General features: G+C 47.0%; 1 protein-coding gene across 1 annotated transcript; it reads left to right on the top strand.

Moving 5' to 3' along the window:
- Positions 1-4,917: 4,917 nt before the first annotated feature.
- GINS2 (GINS complex subunit 2) lies at positions 4,918-27,606 on the top strand. The gene is made up of 5 exons (XM_082677026.1): positions 4,918-5,056; positions 5,285-5,399; positions 23,628-23,727; positions 26,598-26,724; positions 26,939-27,606. Exons 1-5 carry the CDS (start codon positions 4,967-4,969, stop codon positions 27,062-27,064), a joined length of 558 nt encoding a protein of 185 aa, XP_082533152.1. The 5' UTR covers positions 4,918-4,966; the 3' UTR covers positions 27,065-27,606.
- The last annotated feature ends 207 nt before the right edge of the window (positions 27,607-27,813 follow it).

Here is a 27,813-nt window from a genome sequence, read left to right as displayed (position 1 = left end):
GGTAGCTGTGGTCACCTGGGTGGGGTCCGGAGGCGCCCCCGGACCTGGCTTTTCTGGACACTGGCAGACAGTTCATGGGCTCTGGTTTCAGACCGTTCCTCCTCTAGATCCCCGTGGCTGTGCCCTAGGTGCCACAGCTCTGCTAGACGTCTGCTCCCAGCCTCCAGGTGAGTCTCCTGCTGCCAGACCGAGTCCCACCCCCACTCCATCCCCCAGAGTTCTCTTTCTAAACTGCGAATCGGCGCATGTCACTCCCCGACCTGCATCCCTCACACAGCCTGCCACTGGGCGCAGGATCTGGTCCAGGTCCTGGTAGCAGCTTACACAGCAGCCCTGGAGAACTGGCCGCCGCCTGTCTTTCCTGCTCCACTCGTCACCGCACTCAACAGAGAGAACACCGTGAGGGCTGTCGTGAGAAGAAACAACACTGCCGCTGCGTGCAGGAGCCCCCGCTGTCTACACGGCTGCATCAGACGCAGCTGAGGATTCACCTGTGTCAGTCCCGGCCCACCTCTCAAGGGCTCAAGGGCTCTAGGAGATGAAGGATGGAACGGGTACCCGTTGAAGTGGCTGGGCCCCCACCAGTGGGAGCCGCCAAGGGCCAGAAACAGCAGGTGACGTCAGGCCTGCGGGGCTCATGCTGTCGCCTTGCCTCGGAGACCTCAGAGGGGCAGGGGGTGTCCACGTCCCAGGAGGAGCCGTACTTCCCAGGTAGGGAAGCAGCCTTGTGGTATGATCGGGGCCCTGCTCGGTAGGTACCACCGCATTGCCCCTTTCAGCTGGGGCCAGGAAGGGAGACTTTCCGGAGGAGGTGTTTTCCATTCTGCGTTTCCCTTTTGCTGCTGTGACTGTAATTCTAGATGGGAGGTACCACCAGCGGCAAGTCACTGCTTCTCCTAAAGTCCCCTGGAGACCACAGGAGAGTGGCTGGCCTCGGCCTGAGCCCCACCCGGAGGTTCCGATTCCCTTGGTCCAGGTGTGGCCGGGGATCCGGCAGATTCTCCTGCACAGGCAGGGCCGAGAGTCCCTGGAAGGTCTCGCCCACCTCCTCGATTCTTCGCTGTAATTAATTCTTTGTTTTCCTGGACCACTGTCTCCTCGCTGTAAGAATATCGCTCCCCCGTGGCAGAGGTTCAGACCTCTGAGGTAGACGGACCTGGGACTGAACACAGATGCTCTGTGCAGGGGGACCACGGGCCCCTCCCAATGTGCTCAACCCCACGATCATCGAGGTGCATTGGTGGGCGGGGCCCCGTGTCTGGGGCCCCGCCCCTGCAGAGGACGCCAGTCCCCCGAAAGCGCCCAGTTTCCACGTGGGGCTAGTGGCTACTGTCCTGGATCAGACAGCTACGGGACATTCCCAGCATTTCAGAAAGACCCACTGCTGTACAGCCAGGAGGCCGGCTTGCTGACTCATTCGGGCAGCACTGTTCTGTGGCCTGAATTCAAATGTGACCAAAAGGTATTGCAGTGCTGACGACCCTGAGGGGGACACTCGGTTAGGTGCCCCGGGGGAACCTGGAGGGGAGACTTCTTAATTTTATGTTTTTGTTTTTTTTTTTGCGGTACGCGGGCCTCTCACTGCTGCGGCCTCTCCCGTTGCGGAGCACAGGCTCCGGACGCGCAGGCTCAGCGGCCATGGCTCACGGGCCCAGCCGCTCCGTGGCACGTGGGATCCTCCCGGACCGGGGCACGAACCCGTGTCCCCTGCATCGGCAGGCGGACTCCCAACCACTGCGCCACCAGGGAAGCCCTCATGTTGATCTTGAGCACTTGGCTGCGGGCTTGTTGGTCAGGTTTCTCTGTTTTTCCCTGTTTCCATCCTGTTCTCTTTAGAAGGAAGTGGCCATGGGCGGCCCGCACTTCAGGAGTGATGAGCTTTATCACACCATCTGGAGTTCTGCCCAGGAGATGTGCCCCTCCATCCCGATTTATTTTGTCCCCACCTCTTAATTCCTTACCACAGGGGTCATCTAGCTTCCTGGGGAGGCACTGTTCCAACAGGAGATGATGGTGCAAGGGCCCCGACTACCCCGTCTAAAGTACCGCCCCATCCCCCCTCCCGCTTGACTTTTCCTCTTGTCTGTTTCCCTCTCTCCTTCCCCGACTTTCAGAGGCCAGGCCTGAGGATGGGCTATCAGGAGTCCTCTCTGGATCCTGGGAGCAGCTCAGGGCCGGACTGGATTCACTTCCCTCCCCAGTTTTGCAATTATAAGAACTTCCTGGGGAGCGTGTAAAGTGTGTGATTACTGAGTCAGAAAGCCTGGGTCTGGAGCTTAGGGAGGGGCATTTAAATCACAGTTTTCTTGAGGAATAATATTCTTGAGGAATAATAATAATTTAATAATAATAAAACATATTGTAAAATTCACCCTTTCAAAGTTTACAGTTCAGTCAGTAGTTTTTAGTATGTTTAGAGTTGAACAACCATCACCACTGTCTAATTCCAGAACATTTCCATCCACCTCAAAAGAAACTCCATCCCCCTCTCCCTCAACCCTGGTAACCACTAATCTAGTTCCTGTCTCTATGGGTTTACCTCTTCTGCACAGTTCATGTAAATGGATCATATATGGTTTTTGCATCTGGCCTCCTTCATGCAGTGTAACGTTTTCAAGGGTCCTCCACGTTGTAGCATGAACCAGTGCCTCGTTCCTGTCTGTGGCCGAATAATATTCCGTAATAAGTATGGACCCCATGTTGTTTATCCAACCCTCAGCTGATGGACATTTGGTATTTCCACCTGCTGGCTATTGTGATTTGTGCTGCTTTAATAAGCCCCCTAAGGACCCTGGTGTCTCTGCTCAAGTTTGCGATTCCAGGACGCCACCATTTTGCAGTGTGTAAAGCTGCACCCCCCTTGTCTCGTTCTCCCAACAGCCCTGCAAGGTAAGCAGCGGCACTGTCCCCACCTTACCCATAAGGACACCAAGGTACCGGGCTCTGCTAGCTCTCCTGCCCATTCTGCTGAGGCCTCTCTGAACCTCGGCTTTCCAGCCAGCTTTTTTCCTTTGCTCTTTTACAAAAAGTTTTGCGAAAATCAGCGAGGGAAGCCTCACCCAATCTGAAACGCAGAAGATATTTGCCAGTCAGGAAAACATTCCCGCATCAGTCAAAACCCAGACAAGCTGGCACACACTCTCTGCAGATGACTGAGGGAGCTTCTATTTTAGGAGGGGCCAGGTGGCCTACGGCTTCCCCTCCCCCCAACCCCCCTGGGTACTCCTCTTCCTACCTCGCTTGCAGATGAAGAGACTGAAGTTCAGAGTGGTCACGTGCTCTCACACAGCATCCCGAGCGATCTTTTATTTTCTTTGAAAGTATTTGTCTTTACAAATGACACAATGCAGGAAATCTCCAGGCCTGCAATGACAGCTTCCAATGCAGATAAACAACAGACAACTTCCCAGGCCATGCGAGTGAGCAGAACTGAAGTATGGCCTTATTTCATCTTCCCGACAACCTGACATGGGGCAGGTTTCAGGGTGGTTAGAGAGGAAAGCGTGCTGTTTTCTGGGGTGAGGCAGCTTTCCTGCTGGGATCTAGAACCCTGAAATCCTCCTGTCACATATGTTTTTTCTTAGAGCCTAATGATCATGGTGTTGAACTCAACTCCCCCCCGCCCCCCGCCCCTTCCTGACCCCCCACCCCCACCCCACCCCAGTTTTCTTCTAGCTGCTTCACCTCCCGGGAAGTTTTCCTGGCCTATTATCACCCCATCGAAATCCCTGATTAAAAACAACACTCTGGGGGCTTCCCTGGTGGCGCAGTGGTTGAGAGTCCGCCTGCCAATGCAGGGGACACGGGTTCGTGCCCCGGTCCGGGAAGATCCCACATGCCGCGGAGCGGCTGGGCCCGTGAGCCATGGCCGCTGAGCCTGCGCGTCCGGAGCCTGTGCTCTGCAACGGGAGAGGCCACAACAGTGAGAGGCCCGCGTACCGCAAAAAAAAAAAAAAAAAAAAAAAACAACACTCTGTCCTCACCCAGACCCCTGAATCACAAGTCTGCAGGTGTGTGCATGTGAACGTTCGGAATCTCCCAGGGGATGCTGACAGAGGCGGGTCTTAGAACCCCTGTTGTAAAGGTTCACATGAGCCCACGGTATAGAGGGCACCCGGAATGGCCAACAGATGAGCTCATCAATACGTTATTTGCCCCAGTCGGGGAAACTTGACCCTTCACAAGTCTCACCTGGGGAGTTTGCCAAAGTGCAAATTGTGAGCCTCTCCCCCGTGGTTTCCGAATTGGAATATGTGGGTGCAGTGGAGGAATCTGCGTGTTTTTTTTCTTTTGGCCGCACCGCGCTGCTTGTGGGATCTTAGTTCCCCAACCAGGGATCAACCCGGGCCCAAAGCGCGGAGTCCTAACCACTGGACCGCCAGGGAATTCCCAGGAATCTTCATTTTTATAGATATTAACCCCGTGTACAGGGAAGACAGAAGATTGTGAAGTTAAAGGAAACAACGCCTTCGCTCGCTCCGCTGCGGCCCGGGGCCGCGTCTGTGTAGCCAGGTCACGCCGTAACCAATTACATGCATATACTCCTGGCCCCGAAGCCCACCCGCAGTTTGACTCGCGGTGTTAGCGGGCGGGCGCCCGGGGCAGGTGAAGGGACGCCGAAGGCTGTACTAGGTGCAGGTGGGCCGGCGGCGCCAGGCGCGCTGGCCCACGGGAGGGGCGGGCCGGGACACGGGAGGGGGCGGGGCCTGCCCACGAGAGGGGCGGGGTCCGCCCGCAGCCTCGTTCAGGCTCGCCAATCCGCGGGCTCGTAGCATCCGCGGTCCCCGCCTTCCGCCGCCCCGCGGAGAACGCCGCGTTTCTATAGGCCGGCCGAGGCTTTTTCCGGCCAGAGGCTGGGCATTGCTCGGTGGCGGGAAAGCGGCGGCTGTAGCGCGTCTTCCCGGACGCTGAGGGGCCGGAGGCGGCGGCGGCGGCGGCGAATCCCGGGCTGGCCGCGGGCCCCACCATGGACGCGGCCGAGGTGGAGTTCCTGGCCGAGAAGGAGTTGGTCACCATCATCCCGAACTTCAGTCTGGACAAGATCTACCTCATCGGGGTGAGACCCGCCGGGCCTCCGGCTCTCCCTGGTCGGTTCCCGCTTCCGGGAGGGGGGCTGGGCGGCGGGTCCAGCGCCCACAGGTGTCGTCCGGCGGCGTTCGGGACCCAGCGCAGATGAGCGGTGGGGCGCAGTGTGGCCGAGAGCGCGCTCGGGCTTCAGCCCGTGGACAGCAGAGGTCCAGCGGTGCAGTTTTGAGGGACGGTGTGTGTGTGTGTTTGCTTGCAGGGCGACCTGGGGCCTTTCAACCCCGGCTTACCAGTGCAGGTGCCTCTGTGGCTGGCCATCAACCTGAAACAGAGACAGAAGTGTCGGCTGCTCCCCCCCGAGTGGATGGACGTGGGTGAGCACGTGGAGGGGGAGCGGGGTGTGGAGGGGGAGCGGGGTGCGGTGGGGGGGCGGGCCGTGGGGGCTGGGGTCGCCCTCCCGCGGGTGGAGGCAAGCGGTCCTTGCAGGGACGCGGCGTCGCTCATCAGGTGAAATCAATGAATGCTTCCCAGCCTCAGCTGCGCGAGGCCGCGGACCACTGTTAGTCATGGTCGTTTGGGGTGTGTGTACCAATTCTAGTTCAGGTTTTGATTTTAAGATATTTCCACAAACTTTTAAATTTTAATTCTAGTTTTATATTGCAGTATAGTTGATCGACAGTGTTGTGGTAGTTTCAGGTGTTCAGCAAAGTGATTCAGGTACATATACATGTATCTACTCTTTTGCAAATTCTTTTCCCACTTTGGTTATTACAGAATAGTGAGCAGAGTTCCCTGTGCTGTACAGTAGGTCCTTATTGATTATCTTTTTTTCCCTCCCCCCAATTATCTGTTTTAAATATTATAGTATGTATATGTCAGCCCCAAACTACCAGTTTATCCCTCCCCTCCACCTTTCCCCTTTGGTCACCGTAAGTTTGTTTTCTAAGTCTGTGAGTCTGTTTACGTTTTGTAAATAAGTTCATTTGTATCTTTTTTTAAGATTCTGCATAAAAATGTTATCATATATTTGTCTTTCTCTGACTTATCTCACTTAGTATGATAATCTCCAGGTCCATCCATGTTGCTCCAACTGGCATTCTTTCTTTCTTTTTTTAATGACTGAGTAATATTCCATTGTGTATACGTACCACATCTTCTTTATCCGTTCCTCTGTCGATGGACATTTAGGTGGCTTCCATGTCTGGGCTGTTGTAAACAGGGCTGCAGTGAACATGGGGGTGCATGGATCTTTTCGAATTAAGTTTTGTCCTGGTAGATGCCGGGGAGTGGAATGGGCTGGATCATGTAGTAATGCTATTTTTAGTTTTCTGAGGAACCTCCACACTGTTCTCCCACCAACAGTGCAAGAGGGTTCCCTTTTCTCCACACCGTCTCCAGTATTTATTGTTTGTAGGTTTTTTGATGATGGCCATTCTGACTGGTGTGAGGTAATATCTCATTGTAGTTTTGATTTGCATTTCTCTAATGATTAGAGATGTTGAGCATCTTCTCATGTGCCTGTGGACGTGTGTATGTTTTCTTTGGAAAAAAGGCTGTTTAGGTCTCCTGTCTGTTTTTTGATGGGGTTGTTTTTTTGTTTGTTTGTTTGTTTTTTTTGATATTGACCTGCATGAGATCTTTCTAAATTTGGGAGATTAATTTTTTGTTGTTCACATCATTTGCAAATATTTCCTCCCATTCTGTGGGTTGTTTTTTCGTTTTGTATATGGTTTTCTTTGCTGTGCAAAAGCTTTTGAGTTTAAAGAGGTCTGTTTGTTTATTTTTATTTTTGTTTTTAAGTTTTATTTTATATTGGAGTATAGTTGATTAACAATGTTGTGTTTGGGACTTTGCTGGTGGCGCAGTGGTTAAGAATCCGCCTGCCAGTGCAGGGGACACGGGTTCGAGCCCTGGTCTGGGAAGATCCCACATGCCGCGGAGCACCTAAGCCTGTGTGCCACGACTGCTGAGCCTGCATTCTAGAGCCCGCAAGCCACAACTACTGAGCCTGTGTGCCACAACTACTGAAGCCCACGTGCCTAGAGCCCGTGCTCTGCAACAAGAGAAACCACTGCAATGAGAAGCCGGCGCTCAGTAACAAAGACCCAACGCAGCCAAATAAATAAATAAACAAAACAAAACAATGTTGTGTTAATTCTGGGTGTACAGAAAAGTGATTCAGTTATACGTATACATGTATCTGTTCTTTTTCAAATTCTTTTCCCATTTAGATTACTAGGATATTGAGCAGAGTTCCATGTGCTATACAGTAGGTGCTTGTTGGGTATCTATTTTAGATATGGTAGTGTGTATATGTCAATTCCAAACTCCAAATTTATCCCTTCTCTCTATTTCTCCCCTTTAGTAACCATAAGTTTGTTTTCTAAGTCTGTGAGTCTGTTTCTGTTTTGTAAATAAGCTCATTTCTCTCTTTTTTAGATTCTTCATATAAGTGATATCATATGATATTTGTCTTTCTCTGGCTTACTTTGCTTAGTATGTTAATCACCAGGTTCATCCATGTTGCTACAAATGGCATTATTTCATTCTTTTTTTATTTTTTAATTTTTTTAATTGAAGCATAGGTGATTTTTTTAACATCTTTATTGGAGTATAATTGCTTTATAATGTTGTGTTAGTTTCTGCTGTATAACAAAGTGAATCAGCAATACATATACATATATCCCCATATCTCCTCCCTCTTGCGTCTCCCTCCCACCCTCCCTATCCCACCCTCTAGGTTGTCACAAAGCACCGAGGTGATCTCCCTGTGCTAGCATGGGTGATTTACAATGTTGTGCTAATCTCTGCTGTACAGCAAAGTGACTCACATATGTATACATATATACATTCCTTTTTTTCCTAAAGAGTGGTACATTAGATCATTTATTTGTGGCAAGACAGATATTTCCATAGTGCATTTTTTCCCATGATAGAAGCTTTAAATATTCCCTTATTTTCCTTAGAAATTTGATTTTTGCTGGAAATGGACTAGATTTTTCAAGATTTTAAAAAAATTTTTATTTTTGTTTATTGACGTATATTTGATTTAGTGTTGTCACTGCTGTACAGCAAAGTGACTCACTTATACACATACACTCATTTTTTATATCCTTTTCAATTATGCTTTATCCCAGGGTATTGAATATAGTTCACTGTGCTGTATAGTAGGACCTTGCTGTTTATCCATTCTCTGTATAATAGTTTACATCTGCTAACCTCAAACTCCGATTTGATCCCTCTGCCCCACCGCCCTCCCCCTTGGCAACCACAAGTATGATCTCTTATGTCTGTGAGTCTGTTTCTGTTTTGTAGGTAGGTTCATTTGTGCCATATTTTAGATTCCACATATAACTCATATGGTATTTGTATTTCCCTTTCTGGCTTATTTCATTAGTATGATAATCTCCAGGTCTATCTGTGTTGCTGCAAATGGCATTACTTCATTCTTCTTAATGGCTGAGTAATACTCCATTGTGTATATGTACCACATCATCTTTATGCATTCATATGTTGATGGACATTTGGGTGGCTGACATGTCTGGGCTAATTGTAAGCAGCACTGCAGTGAACATTGGGGTGCATGTATCCTTTCAAACCATGGTTTTCTCCAGATATATGACCAGTAGTGGGATTGCTGGGTCATATGGTAATTCTATTTTTAGTTTTTTAAGGAACCTCCATACTGTTCTCCATAGTGGTTGTACCAATTTACATTCCCACCAACAGTGTAGGAGGGTTCCCTTTTCTCCACACCCTCTCCGGTATTTATGGTTTGTAGAGTTTTTGATGATGGCCATTCTGACTGGTATGAGGTGATATCTCATTGTAGTTTCAATTTGCATTTCTCTAAGAATTAGCGATGTTGAGCATGTTTTCATGTGCCTGTGGACATCTATATGTCTTCTTTGGAGGAAAGTGTATTTAGGTCTTCGTCCATTTTTTTATTGGGTTGTTTGATTTTTCGATATTGAGCTACACGACCTGTTTGTAAATTTTGGAGATTAATCTTTTGTTGGTCACATCGTTTGTAAATACTTTCTCCCATTCTTTGGGTTGTCTTGTCATTCTGCTTATGGTTTCCTTTGCTTGCAGAAGCTTTTGAGTTCAGTGAGGTACCATTTGTTTTTTTTGTTTTAATTTTTAAAAATTTATTATTTTTTACTTATTTGTTTTGGCTGTGCCAGGTCTTTGTTGTGGCATGCAGGCTTCTAAGTTTTGACATGTGGGCTTCTTAGTTGTGGCCTGCAGGCTTCTTAGTTTTGGTATGCATGCAGGATCTAGTTCCCTGTTCAGGGATCAAACCAGGGTGCCCTGCATTGGGAGCTCAGAGTCTTTCCCACTGGATCACCAGGTAAGTCCCTTTTTGTTTTTTATTTTTAATTTTTATTTTATTTTGGAGTATAGTTGATTAACAATGTTGTGTTATTTTCAGATGTACAATGAAGTGATTTAGTTATACATGTATGAACTCTTTTTCAAATTCTTTTTTCATTTGTTATTAGAGAATGTTAATCAGAGTTCCCTGTGCTGTACAGTAGGTCCTTGTTGGTTATGTATTTTAAATATAGTAGTGTGTACAGTAAGTCCCTACATATGAACCTTCAAGTTGCGAACTTTCAAAGATGGGAACGTGCGTTCACATGTCCAGTCACGTCTGTTAGTTCACGTGTCTGTCGTACATTGCCATGTGCGTGCATCCTCTACAAGTGGTTGTGCTTTGGTGTACTTTACTGTATAGAGTACACTAGTACAGTATCTTTACTTCAAGCCCAGGGTGTCCGGAAGCAGGCATAAAAGCAGCGGTGATGTAGCTGGTACTGCTAAGAAGCGCCAAGCAATAATAGTGGAAACAAAAGTGAAAATAATTGAGAGAGTGGAGCGAGGCGAAAAGATGGCAGACGTCGCTCGTTCTCATAACAAGAATCGTTAACCACCAGCACGATCCTAAAGAAGAAGGACAAGATCATGGAACATGTGAAGGCTGCTGTGCCGACGATGTTGACAGTGATATCAAAGAAGCGTGGAAAAGTGATGGAGGAGATGCAGAAGCTTCTCAATAGGTGGATGACGGATCAGCATCAGCGTCGAGTCCCACTCAGCTTAATGCTGATTCAAGAGAAAGCCAAGAGCCTTGAAGAAGAATCACGGCGAAGAATCAGAGGGCACATCTTCTAATGCCAGCCACGGCTGGCTTCATCGGTTCAGGGCTGGAGCCAGCTTCACAAGGTAAAAGTAAGCGGCGAGGCAGCGAGTGCAGATACGATGGCTGCCCGGGAATTTCCTGAAACGCTTTGAGAAATTATTGATGAAGGCGCGAATTTACCCGAGCAGGTGTTTAATGTGGATGAGACAGGACTGTACTGGAAGAGGATGCCGGACTGAAGTTACATCAGCAAGGAGGGAAGGTTGATGCCAGGCTATAGAGCAGCAAAGGACAGGCTAACTCTGTTGTTTGGTGGTAATGCCTCTGGTGCTGTGAAGCTGAAGCCTCTGTTAGTTTATCATTCAGAGAACACAAGAGCCCTTAAAAACGTAGCCAAGGGCTCTCTTCCTGTTGTGTGGAAGAGTAACCCCAAAGCCTGGGTTATACAGGCCATTTTCCAGGACTGGTTTTTCCACCACTTTATCCCAGAGGTAGAGAAACATTGCTTGGAGAAGGACATCCCGTTCAACATTCTTTTGCTGCTCGACAGTGATCCGGGCTACCCACCATTCATGAATGACTTTCATCCCAACGTCAAAGTAGTGCATCTGCCACTGAATACCATGTCGTTCATCCAACATATGGACCAGGGAGTTATAGTGACTTTCAAGAAATATTATTTACGTCACACTTTCGTCAGGCAGTAAAGGCAAGTGACCAAGCAGGAACAACTTTGTGACAGTTTTGGAAGGACCGTAACATCTACACGGCCGTAAAAAAGATTGACTTTTCTTGGCATGACGTTATGGCCGTCACCATGAATGGGGTTTGGAAGAACCTTTGCCCGCAGTTTGTTCACGATTTTCTTGGTTTTGAGAAGGTGGATGAGGAGTCCAAAGAGGTCTTCAGCAACGTAGTGACCCTCAGCAAGAAGCTGGAGCTAGATCTGCAAGAGGACAGCTTCATTGAACTCGTTGCTGTGCAAAACGAGGGGTTTACTAGTGAAGACCTGAAGGAATTGGAGGCCCAGAGAAAGGACAAAGACAGACAAGAGGAAGAAGTAACTGAAGAATCGAAGAGATTCACAACACAGGAAATTGCAAGGGGATTTTCTTTATTTGAGGGGGCACTGTTGGTTTTTGAGGCACAGGACCCTAACACAGAACGGTACACGAAGGTTGCAGCAGCCGATCAGAATGCAGTCCAGTGCTACCGTGTCATGTGTGAGGAGACAAAAAGAGCCACTACCAAGACATCACTGGATCGATTTTTCAAGAGGGTAGATAGAATCAATCCAGCAAAGAACCAGAACCTGTGCCGTGAACGTCAGGCGTGAGTGACATTGCGGCTTGCCCTCCGTCTCCTGTTGCTGACGGTCCTTCAGCTCTACCATGTCCCACCTCCCCTCCCTCCTCCAGTCAGTAACTCTTCTTGCCTGTTCACTCGATGCCAGCTCTATGCCAGCTGTTGTACTGTACTACTGTACTGTTCAGGGTACTGTAAGATTTAAAATGTTTATTTTTTGTGTTTGTTTTTATGTATTATTTGTGTGAAAAGTATTATAAACCAATTACAGTACAGTACTATATAGCCTATTGTGTTAGTTGGGTACCTACGCTAACTTTGTTGGACTTGTGAACAAATGGGGCTACGAATGCCCTCGTGGAATGGAACTCGTTTGTATGTGGGAAACTTACTGTATATGTCAATCCCACACTCCCCGATTTATCCTTCCCCTACATCGTTTTCCTTTGGTAACCGTAAGTTTGTTTTCTAAGTCTCTGAGTCCGTTTCTGTTTTGTAAATAAGTCCATTTGTACATTTTGTTTTAGATTCCGCATAGAAGCCGTATCATATGATACTTGCCTTTCTCTGTGTGGCTTACTTTACTTAGTATGATAATCTCCAGGTTTGTCTGTGTTGCTGCAAATGGCATTATATCATTCCTTTTAATGGCTGAGTAATACCCCTTTGTATATATGTACCACATCTTCTTTATCCATTCCTCTGTCAAAGGACATTTAGGTTGCTTCCATGTCCTGGCTATTGTAAGCAGCGCTGCAATGAACATTGGGGTGCATGTATCCTTTCAAATCATGTTTTTTCCCCATATATATGCCCAGAAGTGGGATTCCTGGGTCATATGGTAGCTCTATTTTTAGTTTTTTTAAGGAACCTCCATACTGTTTGCCATAGTGGCTCTACCAGTTTACATTCCCAACAACAGTGTAGGAGGGTTCCCTTTTCTCCACACCCTCTCCAGTATTTATTGTTTTTAGACTCTTTGGTGATGGCCATTGTGACCAGTGTGAGGTGATATCTCATTATAGTTTTGTTTTTGTTTTTGCGGTACGCGGGCCTCTCACTGTTGTGGCCTACTCCCGTTGCGGAGCACAGCCGTCGGACGTGCAGGCTCAGCGGCCGTAGCTCACGGGCCCAGCCGCTCCGCGGCATGTGGGATCTTCCCGGACCGGGGCACGAACCCATGTCCCCTGCATCGGCAGGCGGACTCCCAACCACTGCACCACCAGGGAAGCCTTCATTGTAGTTTTAATTTGCATTTCTCTAATAATTAGCGACGTTGAGCATCTTCTCATGTGCCTGCGGCCGTCTGTATGTTTTTTTTTTTTTTGGCGGTATGCGGGCCTCTCACTGTTATGGCCTCTCCCGTTGCGGAGCACAGGCTCCGGACGCGCAGGCTCAGCGGCCGTGGCTCATGGGCCCAGCCGCTCCGCGGCATGTGGGATCTTCCCAGACCAGGGCACGAACCCGTGTCCCCTGCATCGGCAGGTGGACTCTCAACCGCTGTGCCTCCAGGGAAGCCCTTGCGTCCATTTTTTGATGCGGTTATTTGTTTATCAAGCTGCATGAGTTGTTTGTAAATTTTGGAGAGTGATCCCTTGTCAGTGGCATCGTTTGCAAGTATTTTCTCCCATTCTGTGGGTTGTCTTCTCGTTTTTATGGTTCCCTTTGCTTGCAGAAGCTTTTGAGTTTAATGAGGTCCCATTTGTTTATTTTTGTTTTAATTTTTCTTTTACTTTGGAGTTTAATTGATTAACAGCGTTGTTATTTTCAGGTGTACAGCAAAGTGATTCAGTTATACATATACATGTCTCTCCTCTTTTTCAAATTCTTTTCCCATTTCGGTTATTACAGGATAGTGAGCAGAGTTCCCTGTGTTACACTGTAGGTCCTGTTCATTATTTATTTGAAATATAGTAGTGTGTATATGTCAGTCCCATACTCCCAATTTATCCTTCTCCTCCACCTTTCCCCTTTGGTAATTGTAACTTTGTTTTCTAAGTATATTTTATTTTAGATTCTGCATATAAGTGATATCATGTGATATTTGTCTTTCTGTGTCTGGCTTACTTCACTTAGTGTGATAATCTCCAAGTCCATCTACGTCGCTGCAAATGGAATTCTTTTATTTGTTTTTTTAATAGAAGTATCGCTGATGTATAATGTGCGCATCTCTGCTGTACAGCAAAGTGATTCGGTGATTCACATACATACATTCTTTTTTTAAAATATTCTTTTCCATTATGGTTTATCCCAGGAGGTTGGATGTAGTTCCCAGTGCTAAACAGTAGGACCTTGGTTTTTTTTTTTTTTTAAAGTTTATTTATTTATTTTTGGCTGCATTGGGTCTTCGTTGCTGTGCACTGGCTTTCTCTGGTTGCAGCGAGCGGGGCTACTCTTCGTTGTGGTGCGTGGGCTTCTCATGGCGGTGGCTTCTCTTGTTGCGGAGCACGGGCTCTAGGTGCACGGGCTTCAGTAGTTGTGGCACACGGGCTTAGTTGCTCCGTGGCATGTGGGATCTTCCCGGACCAAGGCTCGACCCCGTGTCCCCTGCATTGGCAGGCGGATTCTTAACCACTGTGCCACCAGGGAAGCCCTAGGACCTTGTTTTTTATCTGTTCTAAGTATGATAGTTTGCATCTACCAACCCCAAACTCCCAGTCCATAGCTCTCTCCCTTCACCCGTCCTTTTTGGCAGCCACCAATCTGATCCCTGTGTCTGTTTCTGTTTTGTAGATAGGTTCATTTGTGCCATATTTTAGATTCCACGTGTAAGTGATATCACATGGTATTTGTCTTTCTCTTTCTGACTTCACGTAGTATGATACTCTCTAGTTGCATCCATGTTGCTGCAAATGGCATTATTTCGTTCTCTTTTATGGCCAAGTAGTATTTGATTGTATATACGTACCACATCTTCTTTATGAAGATGGACATTTAGGTTTCTTCCATGTCTCAGCTATTGTAAGCAGTGCTACCATGACCACAGCGGTGCGTGTATCTTTTTCAGTTATAGTTTTGTCCGGGTATATGCCCAGGAGTTGGATTGTTGGGTCATATGGTAGCTCTAGTTTTAGTTTCTGAGGAACCTCCATACTGTGCTCCACAGTGGCTGCACCAACTTACATTCCCACCAACAGCATAGGAGGGTTCTCTTTTCTCCACACCCTCTCCAGCATTTATTGTTTGTGGGCTTTTTGATCATGGCCGTTCTGACTGGTGTGAGGTGATATTATAGTTCTGATTTGCATTTCTCTAATAATTAGCGATGTTGAGCATCTTCTCATGTGCCTGTGGATGTCTGTATGTGTTTTTTGAAGAAAAGGCTATTTAGGTCTCCTGTCCATTTTTTGATAGGGTTGTTTGCTTTTTTGATATTGAGTTGCATGAGCTCTTTGTAAATTTTGGAGATTGATTTCATGTCGGTCACATCCTTTGCCAGTATTTTCTCCCATTCTGTAGGTTGTCGTTTCGTTTTGTTTATGGTTTCCTTTGCTGTGAAAAGCTTTTGAGTTTAATGAGGTCCCATTTATTTTTGTTTTGGTTTTAATTTTTATTTTATATTGGGGTTTCGTTGATTAATAATGTTGTGTTAGTTTCAGGTATACAGTATAGTGATTCAGTTTTACATATACACGTATCTACTCTTTTTCAAATTCTTTTCACATTTCGGTTATTACAGGCTAGTGAGCAGAGTTCCCTGTTTTATACAGTAGGTCCTTGTTGGTTATTTATTTGAAATATAGTAGTGTGTGTATGTCAGTCCCATACTCCCAATTTATCTTTCCCCTCCACTTTTCTCCTTTGGTAACTGTATGTTTATTTTCTAAGTCTGTGAGCCTGTTTCTATTTTGTAAATAAGTCAGTTTGCATATTTTGTTTTAGATTCTGCATATAAGCTGTATTGTATGATATTTGTCTTTCTCTGTCTGGTTTACCTCACTTAGTATGATAATCTCCAGGTCTGTCTGTGTTGCTGCAAATGGCATTATGTCATTCCTTTTGATGGCTGAGTAATACTCCAGTGTATATATGTACCGCATCTTCTTTATCCATTCATCTGTGGGTGAACATTTAGGTTGCTTTCCTGTCTTGGCTATTGTAAGCAGCACTTCAGTGAACGTTGGGGTGCATGTATCCTTTCGAACCGTGGTTTTCTCTAGATATATGACCAGGAGTGGGATTGCTGCATCTTATGGTAGCTCTATTTTTAGTTTTTTAAAGAACGTCCATAGTGTTTTCCATAGTTACTGTACCAATTTACATTCCCACCAACAGCATCTCTCCACACCCTCTCCAGTATTTATTGTTTGTATACTTTTTGATGTTAGCCATTCTGACTGGTATAAGGTGGTATCTCATTGTAGTTTTGATTTGCATTTCTCTTATAATTAGCGATGTTGAGCATCTTTTCATGTGCCTCTTGGCCCTCTGTATGTCTTCTTTGGAGAAAAGTCTATTTAGGTCTTCCCCTATTTTTATATCGGGTTGTTTGGGTTTTTTTTGATATTGAGCTGCATGAGCTGTTTGTAAATTTTGGAGATTAAGCTTTTGTCGGTCACAACGTTTGCAAGTATTTTCTCTCATTCTGTGGGTTGTCTTGTTGTTTTGTTTATGGTTTTGTTTGCTTGCAAGAGCTTTTGAGTTTAATGAGGTCTCATTTGTTTATTTTTATTTCCATTATTTGAGGAGACAGATCAAAAAGATCTCGCTGTGATTTATGTCAGAGTGTTCTGCCTATGTTTCCCTCTAAGAGTTTTTCGTATCGCAGCCTTACATTTAGGTCTTTAATTCTGTTTGAGTTTATCTTTGTGTATGCTGTTAGACAGTGTTCTAGTTTCAGTCTTTTGCATGTAGCTGTCCTGTACACACTGGTACACTGTGCATCAGTGTAGCACCCTTTATTTAAGAGACTGTGTTTTCTCCATTGTGTAGGCTTGCCTCCTTAGTCGTAGATTAATTGGCCATAAGTTTGTGTGTTTGTTTCTGAGCTTTCTTTGATCTATATGTTTTGTGTTCGATCTATATTTTTTGTGTTTGCCTGTAGCATACTTTTTTGATTACTGTAGCTTTTTTGTAGTATAGTCTGAAGTCAGGGAGCCTGATTGCTCAAGTTTCGTTTTCTCTTGTCAGGATTCCTTTGGCTCTTCTGCATCTTTTTTGTTTCCATACGCATTTTAAAATGTTTTGTTCTAGTTCTGTGAAAAATGCCGCTGTTCATTTGATAGGGATTGCACTGATTCTGTAGAATGACTTGGGAAGTATAGTGATTTTGACAACATTGATCTTCCAGTTGAAGAACATGGTATATCTTTGCATCTGTTTGTATCATCTTGGATTTCTTTCATTAGTGTGTTAAAGTTTTCAGAGTACAGGTCTTTTGTCTCCTTAGGTAGGTTTATTCCTGGGAATTTTATTCTTTTTGATGTGCTGGTAAATGGGATTGTTTCTTTAATTTCTGTTTCTGATCTTTCGTTGTTAGTGTATAGAAGCAACAGATTTCTGTGTATGTATTTTGTATCCTGCCACTTTGCTGAATTCATTGATCAGCTCTTGCAGTTTTCTGGTAGCATCTTTAGGATTTTCTTTGTATAGTATCCTGTCATCTTCAAACAGTGACAGTTTTACTTCTTTTCCAATTTGGATTCCTTTTATTTCTTTTTCTTCTCTGATTGCCATGACTAGGACTTCCAAACTATGTTGAATAAAAGTGGAGAGGGTGGACATCCTTATCTTGTTTTTTTTTTGTTTGTTTTTTTTGTTTTTGAAGATGTTGGGGGTAGGAGTTTATTAATTTACTTATTTATTTTTGCTGTGTTGGGTCTTCGTTTCTGGGCAAGGGCTTTCTCTAGTTGTGGCAAGTGGGGGCCACTCTTCATCGCGGTGCGCGGGCCTCTCACTGTCGCGGCCTCTCTTGTTACGGAGCACAGGCTCCAGACGCGCAGGCTCAGTAGTTGTGGCTCACGGGCCTAGTTGCTCCGCAGCATGTGGGATCTTCCCAGACCAGGGCTCGAACCCGTGTCCCCTGCATTAGCAGGCAGATTCTCAACCACTGCGCCACCAGGGAAGCCCCTTATCTTGTTCTTGATCTCATAGGAAATGCTTTCAGGTTTTCACCGTTGAGTATGATGTTAGCTGTAGATTTGTCATATATGACTTTTATTATGTTGAGGTAGGTTCCCTCTATGCCCATTTTCTGGAGAGTTTTTATTATAAATTGGTGTTGAATTTTGTCAAAAGCCCTTTTTGCATCTATTGAGATGATCATATGGTTTTGTTTGTTTTTGTTTTATTTATTCATTTGTGGCTTACTTGGTTCTTCGTTGCTGCGCGTGGGCTTTCTCTAGTTGCGGCGAGCAGGGGCTACTCTTCGTTGTGGTGCGCAGGCTTCTCATTGTGGTGGCTTCTCTTGTTGCAAAGCACAGGCTCTAGGCACGTGGGCTTTAGTAGTTGTGGCTCGTGGGCTCTAGAGCGCAGACTCAGTAGTTGTGGCGTGCAGGCTTAGTTGCTCCACGGCATGTGGGGTCTTCCCAGAACAGGGCTCGAACCCGTGTCCCCTGCATTGGCAGGCAGATTCTTAACCACTGCGCCACCAGGAAAGTCTGATCATATGGTTTTTATTCTTCAGTTTGTTAATGTGGTGTATCACACTGATTGATTTGCAGATATTGAAAAATCCTTCCAACTTTGGGATAATCCCACTTGATCGTGGTGTATGATCCTTTTAGAGTATTGTTCAATTCAGTTTGCCAGTATTTTGTTGAGGATTTTTGCATCTGTTCATCAGTGATATTAGCCTGTAATTTTCTTTTTTTTATGGTATCGTCTGGTTTTGATATTAAAGTGATGGTGGCCTTATAGAATGAGTTTGGGCGTGTTCTTTCCTTTGCAATTTTTGGGAATAGTTTCAGAAGGTTAGGTGTTAAACTCTTCTCTGAATGTTTGATAGAATTTAGCTGTGAAGCCATCAGGTCCTGGAATTTTGTTTGTTGGGAGTTTTTTAATCACAGTTTCATTTTTAGTACTTGTGATTTGTCTGTTCATGTTTTCTGTTTCTTCCTGGTTCAGTCTTGGAGGGTTGTACCTTTCTAAGCATTTGTCCGTTTCTTTTAGGTTGTCCATTTTACTGGCATAGAGTTGTTTGTAGTAGGCTCTTATGGTCCTTTGTATTTCTGTTGTAACTTCTCCTGTTTCATGTGTAATTTTATTTATTTTAGCCCTCTCCCTTTTTTTCTTGATGTGTCTGGCTAAAGATTTATCAATTTTGTTTATCCTTTCAAAAAACCAGCTTTTAGTTTTATTGATATTTTCTATTTTTTCTTTGTCTCTGTTTCATTTATTTCTGCTCTGATGTTTATTATTTCAGTGTACTATCTTTGGGTTTTGTTTTTTTCTTCTTTCTCTAGTTGCTTTAGGTCTAAGTTTAGGTTGTTTATTTGAGATTTTTCTTGTTTTCTGAGGTAAGAGTGTATTGCTATACACTTCCCTCTTAGAACTGCTTTTTCTGTATCCTATACATTTTGGATGGTCATGATTTTGTTTTCATTTGTCTCTAGGTATTTTTTAATTTCCTCTTTGGTTTCATCAGTGATCCATTGGTTGTTTAGTAACATTGTTTAGCCTCCACGTATTTGTGTTTTTACAGTTTTTTTCTTCTAGCTGATTCTAATCTCATAGTGGTGTGGTCGGAGAAGATGCCTGATATGATTTCAGTTTTCTTAAATTTACTGAGCCTTGCTTTGTAGCCTAGCATGTGATCAATCCTGGAGAATGTTCCACGTGCACTGGAAAAGAATGTGTATTCTGTGGCTTTTGCGTGGAATGCTCTATAAATATCAATTAAGTCCATCTGGTCTAATTTGTCATTTAAGGCTCGTGTTTCCTTATTGATCTTCTGTCTGGATGATCTGTCTGTGATGAAAGTGGGGTGTTAAATCCCCCTACTATTACTGTTACTGTGTTACTGTCAATTTCTCCCTTTATGGATGTTAGTATCTGCCTTATATATTGAGGTGCTCCTATGTTGGGTGCATATACATTTACAATTGTTATATCTTCTTCTTTCATTGATCCTTTGATCATTATGTAGTGTCCTTCTTTGTCTCTTGTAACAGTGTTTATTTTAAAGTCTAGGGACATCCTTGGTGGTGCAGCGGTTAAGAATCCACCTGCCAGTGCAGGGGACACAGGTTTGAGCCCTGATCCGGGAAGATCCCACATGCCACAGAGCAACTAAGCCCATGCGCCACAACTACTGAGCCTGCGCTCTAGAACCTGCAAGCCATGACTACTGAGCCCGTGTGCCACCACTACTGAAGCCCGCATGCCTAGAGCCCGCGCTCCACAACAAGAGAAGCCACTGCAATGAGAAGACCGTGCAGCACAATGAAGAGCAGCCCCTGCTCGCCGCAACTAGAGAAAGCCTGCATGCAGCAACGAAGACCCAATGCAGGCAAAGATAAATAAATAAAAGTAAATATATCAAAAAAAATTTTTTTAAAACCCAGAGACCAGCATGAGGAGCAGAGTCGTTACCTTACATTAGAGAGAATGCATGACAATAAGGCATCGTCCATCCAAGGCAATATTGTTTTTGGCCACCTAAGTGGATGAGGTTGTGACACAGGGTGCAGACATAGATGAACCTTTATTTTTTATTTATATTTTTGGCTGCGTTGGGTGTTCATGGCTGCACGCATGGGCTTTCTCTAGTTAGGGTGAGCGGGGGCTACTCTTTGTTGTGGTGCGTGGGCTTCTCATTGCAGTGGCTTCTCTTGTTGCAGAGCACGGGCTCTAGGCACGACGGCCTCACAGGCCTCTAGAGCAGAGGCTCAGTAGTTGTGGCGCACGGGCTTAGTTGCTCCGTGGCATGTGGGATCTTCCCAGACCAGGGCTCAAACCCGTGTCTCCTGCATTGGCAGGCAGATTCTTAACCACTGCGCCACCAGGGAAGTCCCGATGAGCCTGTAAAGTGTTACATTAAGTGGGAGAAGAACCAGACACAAAGACCAACTATTGTATTCTTCTATTTATATGAATTGTTCAGAGCAGGCAGATCCACAGACAAAGAAGATTAGTGGTTGCCTAAGGATGAGGGTTTGAGCAGGTGATGGAACCATTATGGGGTTCCTTTTGGGGTGATGAAAATGTTCTGAAGTTGATTGAAGTGATGGGTGCACAACTCTGTGAATATACTAAAAAACCATTGAATGGTGAATGGTATGGTATGTCGATTATGCCTCAGTAAAGCTGTTGGAAAAAAACCGAGAAGAAAATACCGCATCAAAGAGGCACACGGTCTTCATCCTGAACCGTTGCAGTCTTTTTCTCACCTGGAGCTATGAATGGCTCATTACTAGTAAAGAATGAATGTCACATTTATTTGGGGTCGGGGTTGGGGGGCATATGAAATTTGAAAAGCCTCTGAGAGATTTTGATTATCCCCTTCCCTTTGGAAATCACCCGGGGGTACCTACCTCCTAGAAGCTAGGACACTTGGAGCCAGGTGCACTCAAATACAGTTTAAGAAAGATTGCTCGCGCGTTTTGTCTTTACTTCCTGTCCCAAAGGGGTGTGTGAATCTGGTGGTCCTGAAACATGACAGGAAACTCCAGTCCCTTCTGCTCTGAAGGGCGTTTTTTTAAGCAGGGGCCTCCCCACCCACCCACCAGGCGCTGGTTCTGTTGGCGCTGCATCCCTTTCTGTCAGTTTTGGCCTATTCTAACCCAGGTGTTAGAGGGCAACAGCCTGTGTCATGGGAGGGCCAGAGTCAGAGGGAAGGTGTGGAGACAGTCTGCCTGAGGCCTCTCGTACGCCTGGGCAATCGTGCGCTGACGAGGCATGGAAATCACTAGTCATCCCGTGGGTCCTGCCCAGGAGCCAGCTGCTGCTCCTGCCCCTGTAGATTGGTTCCACCTGTTCTTGGACGGCATGGGAATGGAATCGTCTGGCATGTCAGTTTTCCTCTGACTTCTCTTATTCATCACAGTGTCTTTGAGATTCGCCCTTGTTGTTGCACGTGTCATTGCATCATTCTGTTATCGCTGTTACCGCTGAGTAGTGTTTCCTCCGTTGCGTGAGGATTCCACAGCTTGACCCCCCATCCTTCTGTTGGTGCATATTTGGGTCGTTTCCCATTTTAGGCTACTGTGAAGAAGGCTGCTTTGAGCAGTCGTGTCTCAGTCTTTTTGCGGGTATGTATTTTTATTTCTCTCGGGTAAATAAACACCTAGAGTCGGGGAACTGGCAGCTCGTAGGGCAGACTGTGCTTCGCTCTGTTAGAAGCTGCCCAGGAGCCCTGCAGAGTGGTTGAGCCACTCCTGTAACCCCAGCAGAGACGTACGAGCTCCTGTTGTTGCACTCCGGGCCGTCACTGGGTATGGTCGGTCTTTTTGATTCGTTGCAGGGTTTGAACAGAGGTGTTTCATACTCTGATTTAGATGTGGAAAAGAAAGAGACTCAGTCTGTGGTGTGGAGATGAGTGTGGGGAGGGGGCGGTAGGGGGTTAGCCCGGCAAGAACTCAGGGTGGCTTGCCCAGTGAGTTGATGGAAGCAGGCAGATGTGGTTGGCATCTAGGCGTATTTTGAAGAAAAGGGTCAGCAGGATTTGCTGAAGGACAGACCATGGGATGAGAGAGAGGAGGTAAGGGTGCCCACTGGGGTTGCTGGTGGGGCTGCCCTTTCCTGAGACATTGCAGGGACAGTGTGGACCAGGGTGGGAGCCGGGAGAGGGTTTGAACATGCGACACTGGAGGTGCCTGTTAGACATCCGAGTGGCAATTTTGTGGGCAGTGGGGCACCTGAGTCAGGAGGTCAGGGGAGGGGCTGAGCTGGGATTCTAGGTGTGGAAGGTGTCATGAGAGCATAGGTGGCGTTTAAATGAAGTGGGATGAGAACACGTGGGATATGGGTGTAGGCGGTGGAGAAGGGGTGAGAGAAGGAGCTCTGTCCTCCAGTGTGTTGAGGTCAGGAAGGCCTGGAGGAGTCGGGGAGATGAGAGGAGAACTTGGGGAGAGTGGTATCCCAGAAGCCAAGTGATAAACACACCCCAAGGACTGGCCCTTGTCAGACGTGACGAGGCCTGAGATGTGGCCGCTGGGTTTGGCCGAGCAGAGGTGGTGGCCTCGGTGAGCCGTGTCAGAGGGTGGGATAGTCGCCCACCCGAACAGTTAATGCCGATGTCAGGGAACTCTTGAAGTTTTGTTGTGAAGGGCATGAGAAATGGGTTGGTAGCTGGAGAAGGATTTGGTGTCAGGGGAGGGTTTTCTTTTTAAGCTGGAAGATGTTGCATCGAGTTTGATGGACGGCTCCGATAGCGAGGGCAAGAGGGATCACTCAGGAGTGGGGACAGGTGCCGGAGCGGTGTTCTGTGCAGGTGAGAGAAGGTCCAGCGCGCACCTTAGAAGGATGCGGTGGCGGTAGTGTGCGGAGCCCCGCAAGGTGTTGGGGAGAAAGCGTGGAGAGGGCGGGCAGGATGGAAAGTGAGAGGGTGTCTGGAGCAGGGGAGTGTAAGGATTGCAGGGTAGCACCGAGGGCCCCTGGAGATGCGTGGCCAGTCATTTCACACGAGGCCCCACTGCAGAGTTCTGTCTGTGTGTCCCTTCGCCATAGCGTGCAGTGGCGGGTTCAGGACTCGGGTTTTCTCAGGCCAGGGGGAAGGACAGAAGGGGAGAGGGGTGAGGCGTGTGGAGATTGTTCCTGTGGATGGAATTGGACTCAGCAGTTTGATTCCAGACATGGGGCGTTCAGCTCTGTATTAGTTGTAAGTTGTCTTGCTGTCTGCTGAACAGGGTTTAATATAAAAGTAAATTTCTCCGGTCACTGGTTACTGTCATCACTGCTTGCATCAAAGGTAGAATACTTCACTCTTTACCTAAGAAAAGAACTTCAGACTCTGACATCCTGTTTTCAGTCATATATTCTGCAGGCCCAGCAATAACAATAACCCAAATCTACCACCTTCTCTAAGAGAAGTGCTTGAGGAAATCGGCCCAGTGATGTCTAGTTACTGATATGTTATTTCAAAAAGTGGGTTTTTTTAATGTACTTTTTAGTTGATTGACTAGCTAATATAGGTACTTGGTAAATTTGGACGGTTTTAAAACTATATTTTGCTCGTGGTTCATGGTAAAATGTACACACTTCTAAATTTCAGAGAAGTTGGAGGAGATTCGGGATCATGAACGAAAGGAAGAAACTTTTACCCCTATGCCCAGCCTTCACTACATGGAGCTCACCAAACTCCTCTTAAATCAGTAAGTACCTCTCACTTCTTCGAACCCGCATGCACGATGGAACCCCCAGTTCCCAGCCCACCTCCTTTCGTGTTCCACGCTCATTACCGAGGGAAGTGGTAGCTTTGGCGCCCAGGTCCTCAGCCAGTAGTCTGGGAGTCGTTTGTGGGCACGCACACACTGGCCGGGCTCTGTCTCTCCCTGTTTCTCTTTTTTCCCTTTCTCCACCCTTCCCTCTCCTGGTGGATCCCGTGGTTCTTTCCATTCTGTGTCCTACCCGTCACTTGATATTGGACTCTAGTATCAGCCCATCATCTCCAGCAGTAGCCTTTTTCTTAACTGCAAATGTTTCATTAGTCGAGCTGCACCCCTTTTCTCCTTTGGGCCTGTGCATCTGCGTTCTTGTATCTCTTGCACAGGAAAGGGCCAGGGGTCGCATTTTCCTTCGACCCTGGGCTAGAAGGCAGGTCCACTGGGGCAAAACTGTTTCCCCTCATCCAGTTCAGGCTCCCCATGGGCTTCTAATTCATTCTCCGCCTTGCAGCCAGAGCGGCCTTGCAAAGATACAGCTGCCACGTGAGTCCCCTGCTCCTCCGAGCCTCTCTAGGGTCTGAAGTCCTGATCGTGGTATTCGAAGCACCGCACAGCCTGGTTCCCTTCTCCCGTCTCGCACCACTCTCTGCAGTCCTTCCCTCCGATTCTCTAGGGTGCAGGCTCACGTTGGCCTCCTTCACTTCTTCACACATGCCCAGGTCCTCAGAGCGCACAGGCTCGTGTGTGTGTGTGTGTGTGTGTGTGTGTGTGTGTGTGTGTGTGTGTGTGTGTGTGTGTGTGTGTGTGTGTGTGTGTGTGTGTGTGTGTGTGTGTGTGTGTGTGTGTGTGTGTGTGTGTGTGTGTACACACCGTCCTTCTGCCCAGTGAGTCCACCTGTTCCCTGCTCCCTCCTCGGCTTTAGCATAGCAGGTCCTCCCTCCCAGGTTACGTGTACCAGTCCTCGTGGCAGCTCTGTACCCCTCTATAGCACTTGTCAGGTGTAATGCTCTAACTGCTGTGCCTGAGCTGTTCCCCACCCCCGCCCCCAGGTCTCATGGGCAGGGACTGTCTCGCCTGCCCCCGCACAGTGCCTGGTACTCACATGTTTGTGGAATGAATGAATGCATCAGTGCAGGGGGCAGGCAGGTGTGGCTACTTAGAATGTAATTTGCACAATGTCAAGCTTTTGAAGCCCTGAGCACCTTTTCACTGACGGATTCAAGAGCAGAAGCAGAACCAAAGTTGGAAGCTCCCTACTGCCTCCCGAAGAGCAGCAGGGGCCGGGGGCCCACCTGTGGAATTCAGGTGAAAATCTGCACATGGACTTGTCCTTGAGTTGACATGTGGCTGCAGTTGTGTAGTTCACAACATTCTCAGCATTCAACATGCCAAGCGTCCCACCAGGTAGTGGAGATGGTCATGTAGGCTTGAGTTCCAGTTTCGTGGGGAGGAGATGCGACCCTGTTGACAGATGTGGTATAACCCTGCAGTGTGTGCTAATGCTGTTCAGAGTATGTCGGGGTGCAACCCGCATGCCTGGTGCTGCCAGAGAAGGGATTCCTGGCTTGGAGGCTGAAGGGAAATTTACTAGGGGAGAGGGCAGTATAGGTAGAAGGACAGAAGGTGAAAGGGCCTGGATTTGTGGAGCAGGGCTGTTGGGACCTGCATGGACTGAGTGAGGGCAGGGCGGTGGACGCGGCGTCCCCAGGAGAGTGTTCAGGCAGGTAGGCGTTATCCGGAGGATATGAGAGGGCTGCTTTCGTAGGGGAGTGTGACTTCAGAAGGGAGAATATGGGAGCAGAGGGGAGGCCGGTTCATCTTCAGTTTTTGAAGTTCAATGAGTTACGTACACAGTGCCTATCGAAACCCTTGTTTTGTAATTCCTTAGAGCCATGCATTCAGTGAAGGGACCTCGGTTCTGCAGTGCAGTTCACGAGGAGCTGGGGTCCTTTGTTCTTTAACCTGCTGTTCAGAGCATAAGATCCAAATGTTTGGGTCTTAAATAAAATCTACTGTATCAATTGTATGCTACTGATTCTCCATCTACTCATCTTGAGCTATTTTAGCCTGTGGAGAGAGCCTTGCCAGCTTACCCTAGGACGCCTGGTGATGAGTGATGTTGGCTTTTGCTTTTGTCTTCTAGTTTGTCTCTTCCTTCAGAGGTTAGTTTAGTTTACAAATGTGTCACACAGGAAGGCTCTCAGTGCGGCCCCGCTGGCTCCAGTCAGACTGTTACGCAGAATTTGCTGTGTATAGGTGTGCTGTTTATGCTCATTTGCGAGTTGTTCTGTGACTTCTGCAGATGTATCTGTTTTCTCTGTAGAGTGGGACAGTCCTCTCCTTCGGGGATTTTGAGGATAGAAATGCCTCGCACAGAGCCCTCGTCTTCTTTCCCTAGTGGGTTGTAGCCCTTGGATGACAGATGGGGTATTAGCATTAGAGGTCATGACCGCTGAGCCAGCCTTTGAAAGAAATTCATTCTCGATGGAAATTCTATAGCATAGAACACTCAGCTATCCTGAGTCAGGGGAGGACCGACTCAGAGCTGCTTCTCCAAGATCTCATTGTTTTTGGTGAATAACAGAAGTCCTTGTACCACAGCTTGCCCAGGGACAGGTAACATGAGCACAGATAACTCGGTGAGGATCACGGCTGAATTTTCTTGGCACCAAGCTTAACCGCTAGAAATCCTTACATTTTAAAAAACTGAAAAAGCGAAACCAATTTTGAGTCTAGAACAGCTTGTGCATTTTTGCCTAAATCCAAGCAGCATTTACACAAGCTACTTCTACCTGGAAGTTGCCTTAGTTCACTGAGTGCTTCCTTATACGATTTATTTCACCTTTTGCTTCCTTTAGTGCTTCAGACAACATCCCGAAAGCAGATGAGATCCGGACCCTGATCAAGGACGTGTGGGACACTCGCATAGCCAAGCTCCGGGTGTCTGCTGACAGCTTCGTGAGACAGCAGGAGGCACACGCCAAGGTGGGCATGCGGTGGGCCGCCCACGGAGGCCGGATGCTCTGTGGGACAGCCCGCAGCATCTTGTCTGCTTAGGGCGTCGCGGGAAGGGATAACTAGCCATGCGGGGCTTTCAGAAAATTATTACTCATTGGTTCCTTATTTTTTATCCAGTAGATTTAACCTTTCATGAAATTAAAGACTCAACTAACCCGGTCCGTTTGCCCTTGTGTTTTAGCTGGATAACTTGACCTTGATGGAGATCAACACCAGTGGGGCTTTCCTCACACAAGCGCTCAATCACATGTACAAACTCCGCACGAACCTGCAACCTTCTGACAGCTCCCAGTCTCAGGACTTGTAGGCAGAGACTGGTTCGTAGAGGCCCGTGTCTGCCAGCAGGAGGCTCACCGGGTGGCCTGAGCGCTCGGGACGTGACAGAGGTACTCACATTTCCAGAGTTCTAGAACTACTTCTGAATGTATGCAAAAAACTGCAGTGAATCAAGGGATGGGTTCATAACCTTGTTGGCAAGCAACAGGCTTGTGCTTAGTCCTCGAGACATTCTGTAATTCCATGTCTGTATCTGGGAGCCAGCTGTCCTTTCATGGGGAAACGAGAAAAGCATTGGCAGAACGAATGATTTCCCTAGCAGAGCTCTGGGTCTCCTGCACAGGACTGTTGTGTGCAGGTGAGTGTTCGGTGCCGTCCGGTGTTGCTTTTAAGACGGAGATGTAGCAGGATGGTAAGATGGAGATGTAGCAGGATGGTAACGTGGCCTCGGCCATTCTTCTCCCTTCTTGACCCTCATCTCTGGGGCTAAATTTAGTCTGCTACAGAGGCTCTTCACACGGAGGAGGACAGCAGATGAGTGGCGAGTGACAGCAACCCATATTTATCATCTAAGCCCTGATACACAATAAAGATGGAATCAACCCACATCTCTGTTGGGTTTTTTTCCTGCATAACTGCCACGCAAGGGAGTAGGCCAAGTGGCTAGAATGACCTGATGGACCAAACTTGAGAGGTTTAGCAGGCAACTGTCAACTTCCGAATGGCACTCTGGGTATCTCTTGTTCTCTTGGCTGTTTCTGGGTGAGGCCCTAAGGGTTG

The sequence above is a fragment of the Grampus griseus genome (assembly GCF_964374135.1).
Source record: "Grampus griseus genome assembly, chromosome: 19".
In the NCBI taxonomy this organism is placed as follows: domain Eukaryota; kingdom Metazoa; phylum Chordata; class Mammalia; order Artiodactyla; family Delphinidae; genus Grampus; species Grampus griseus.
The sequence above is the reverse complement of the archived record's forward strand: the minus strand, read 5'-3'. Positions and strand labels throughout refer to the sequence as shown.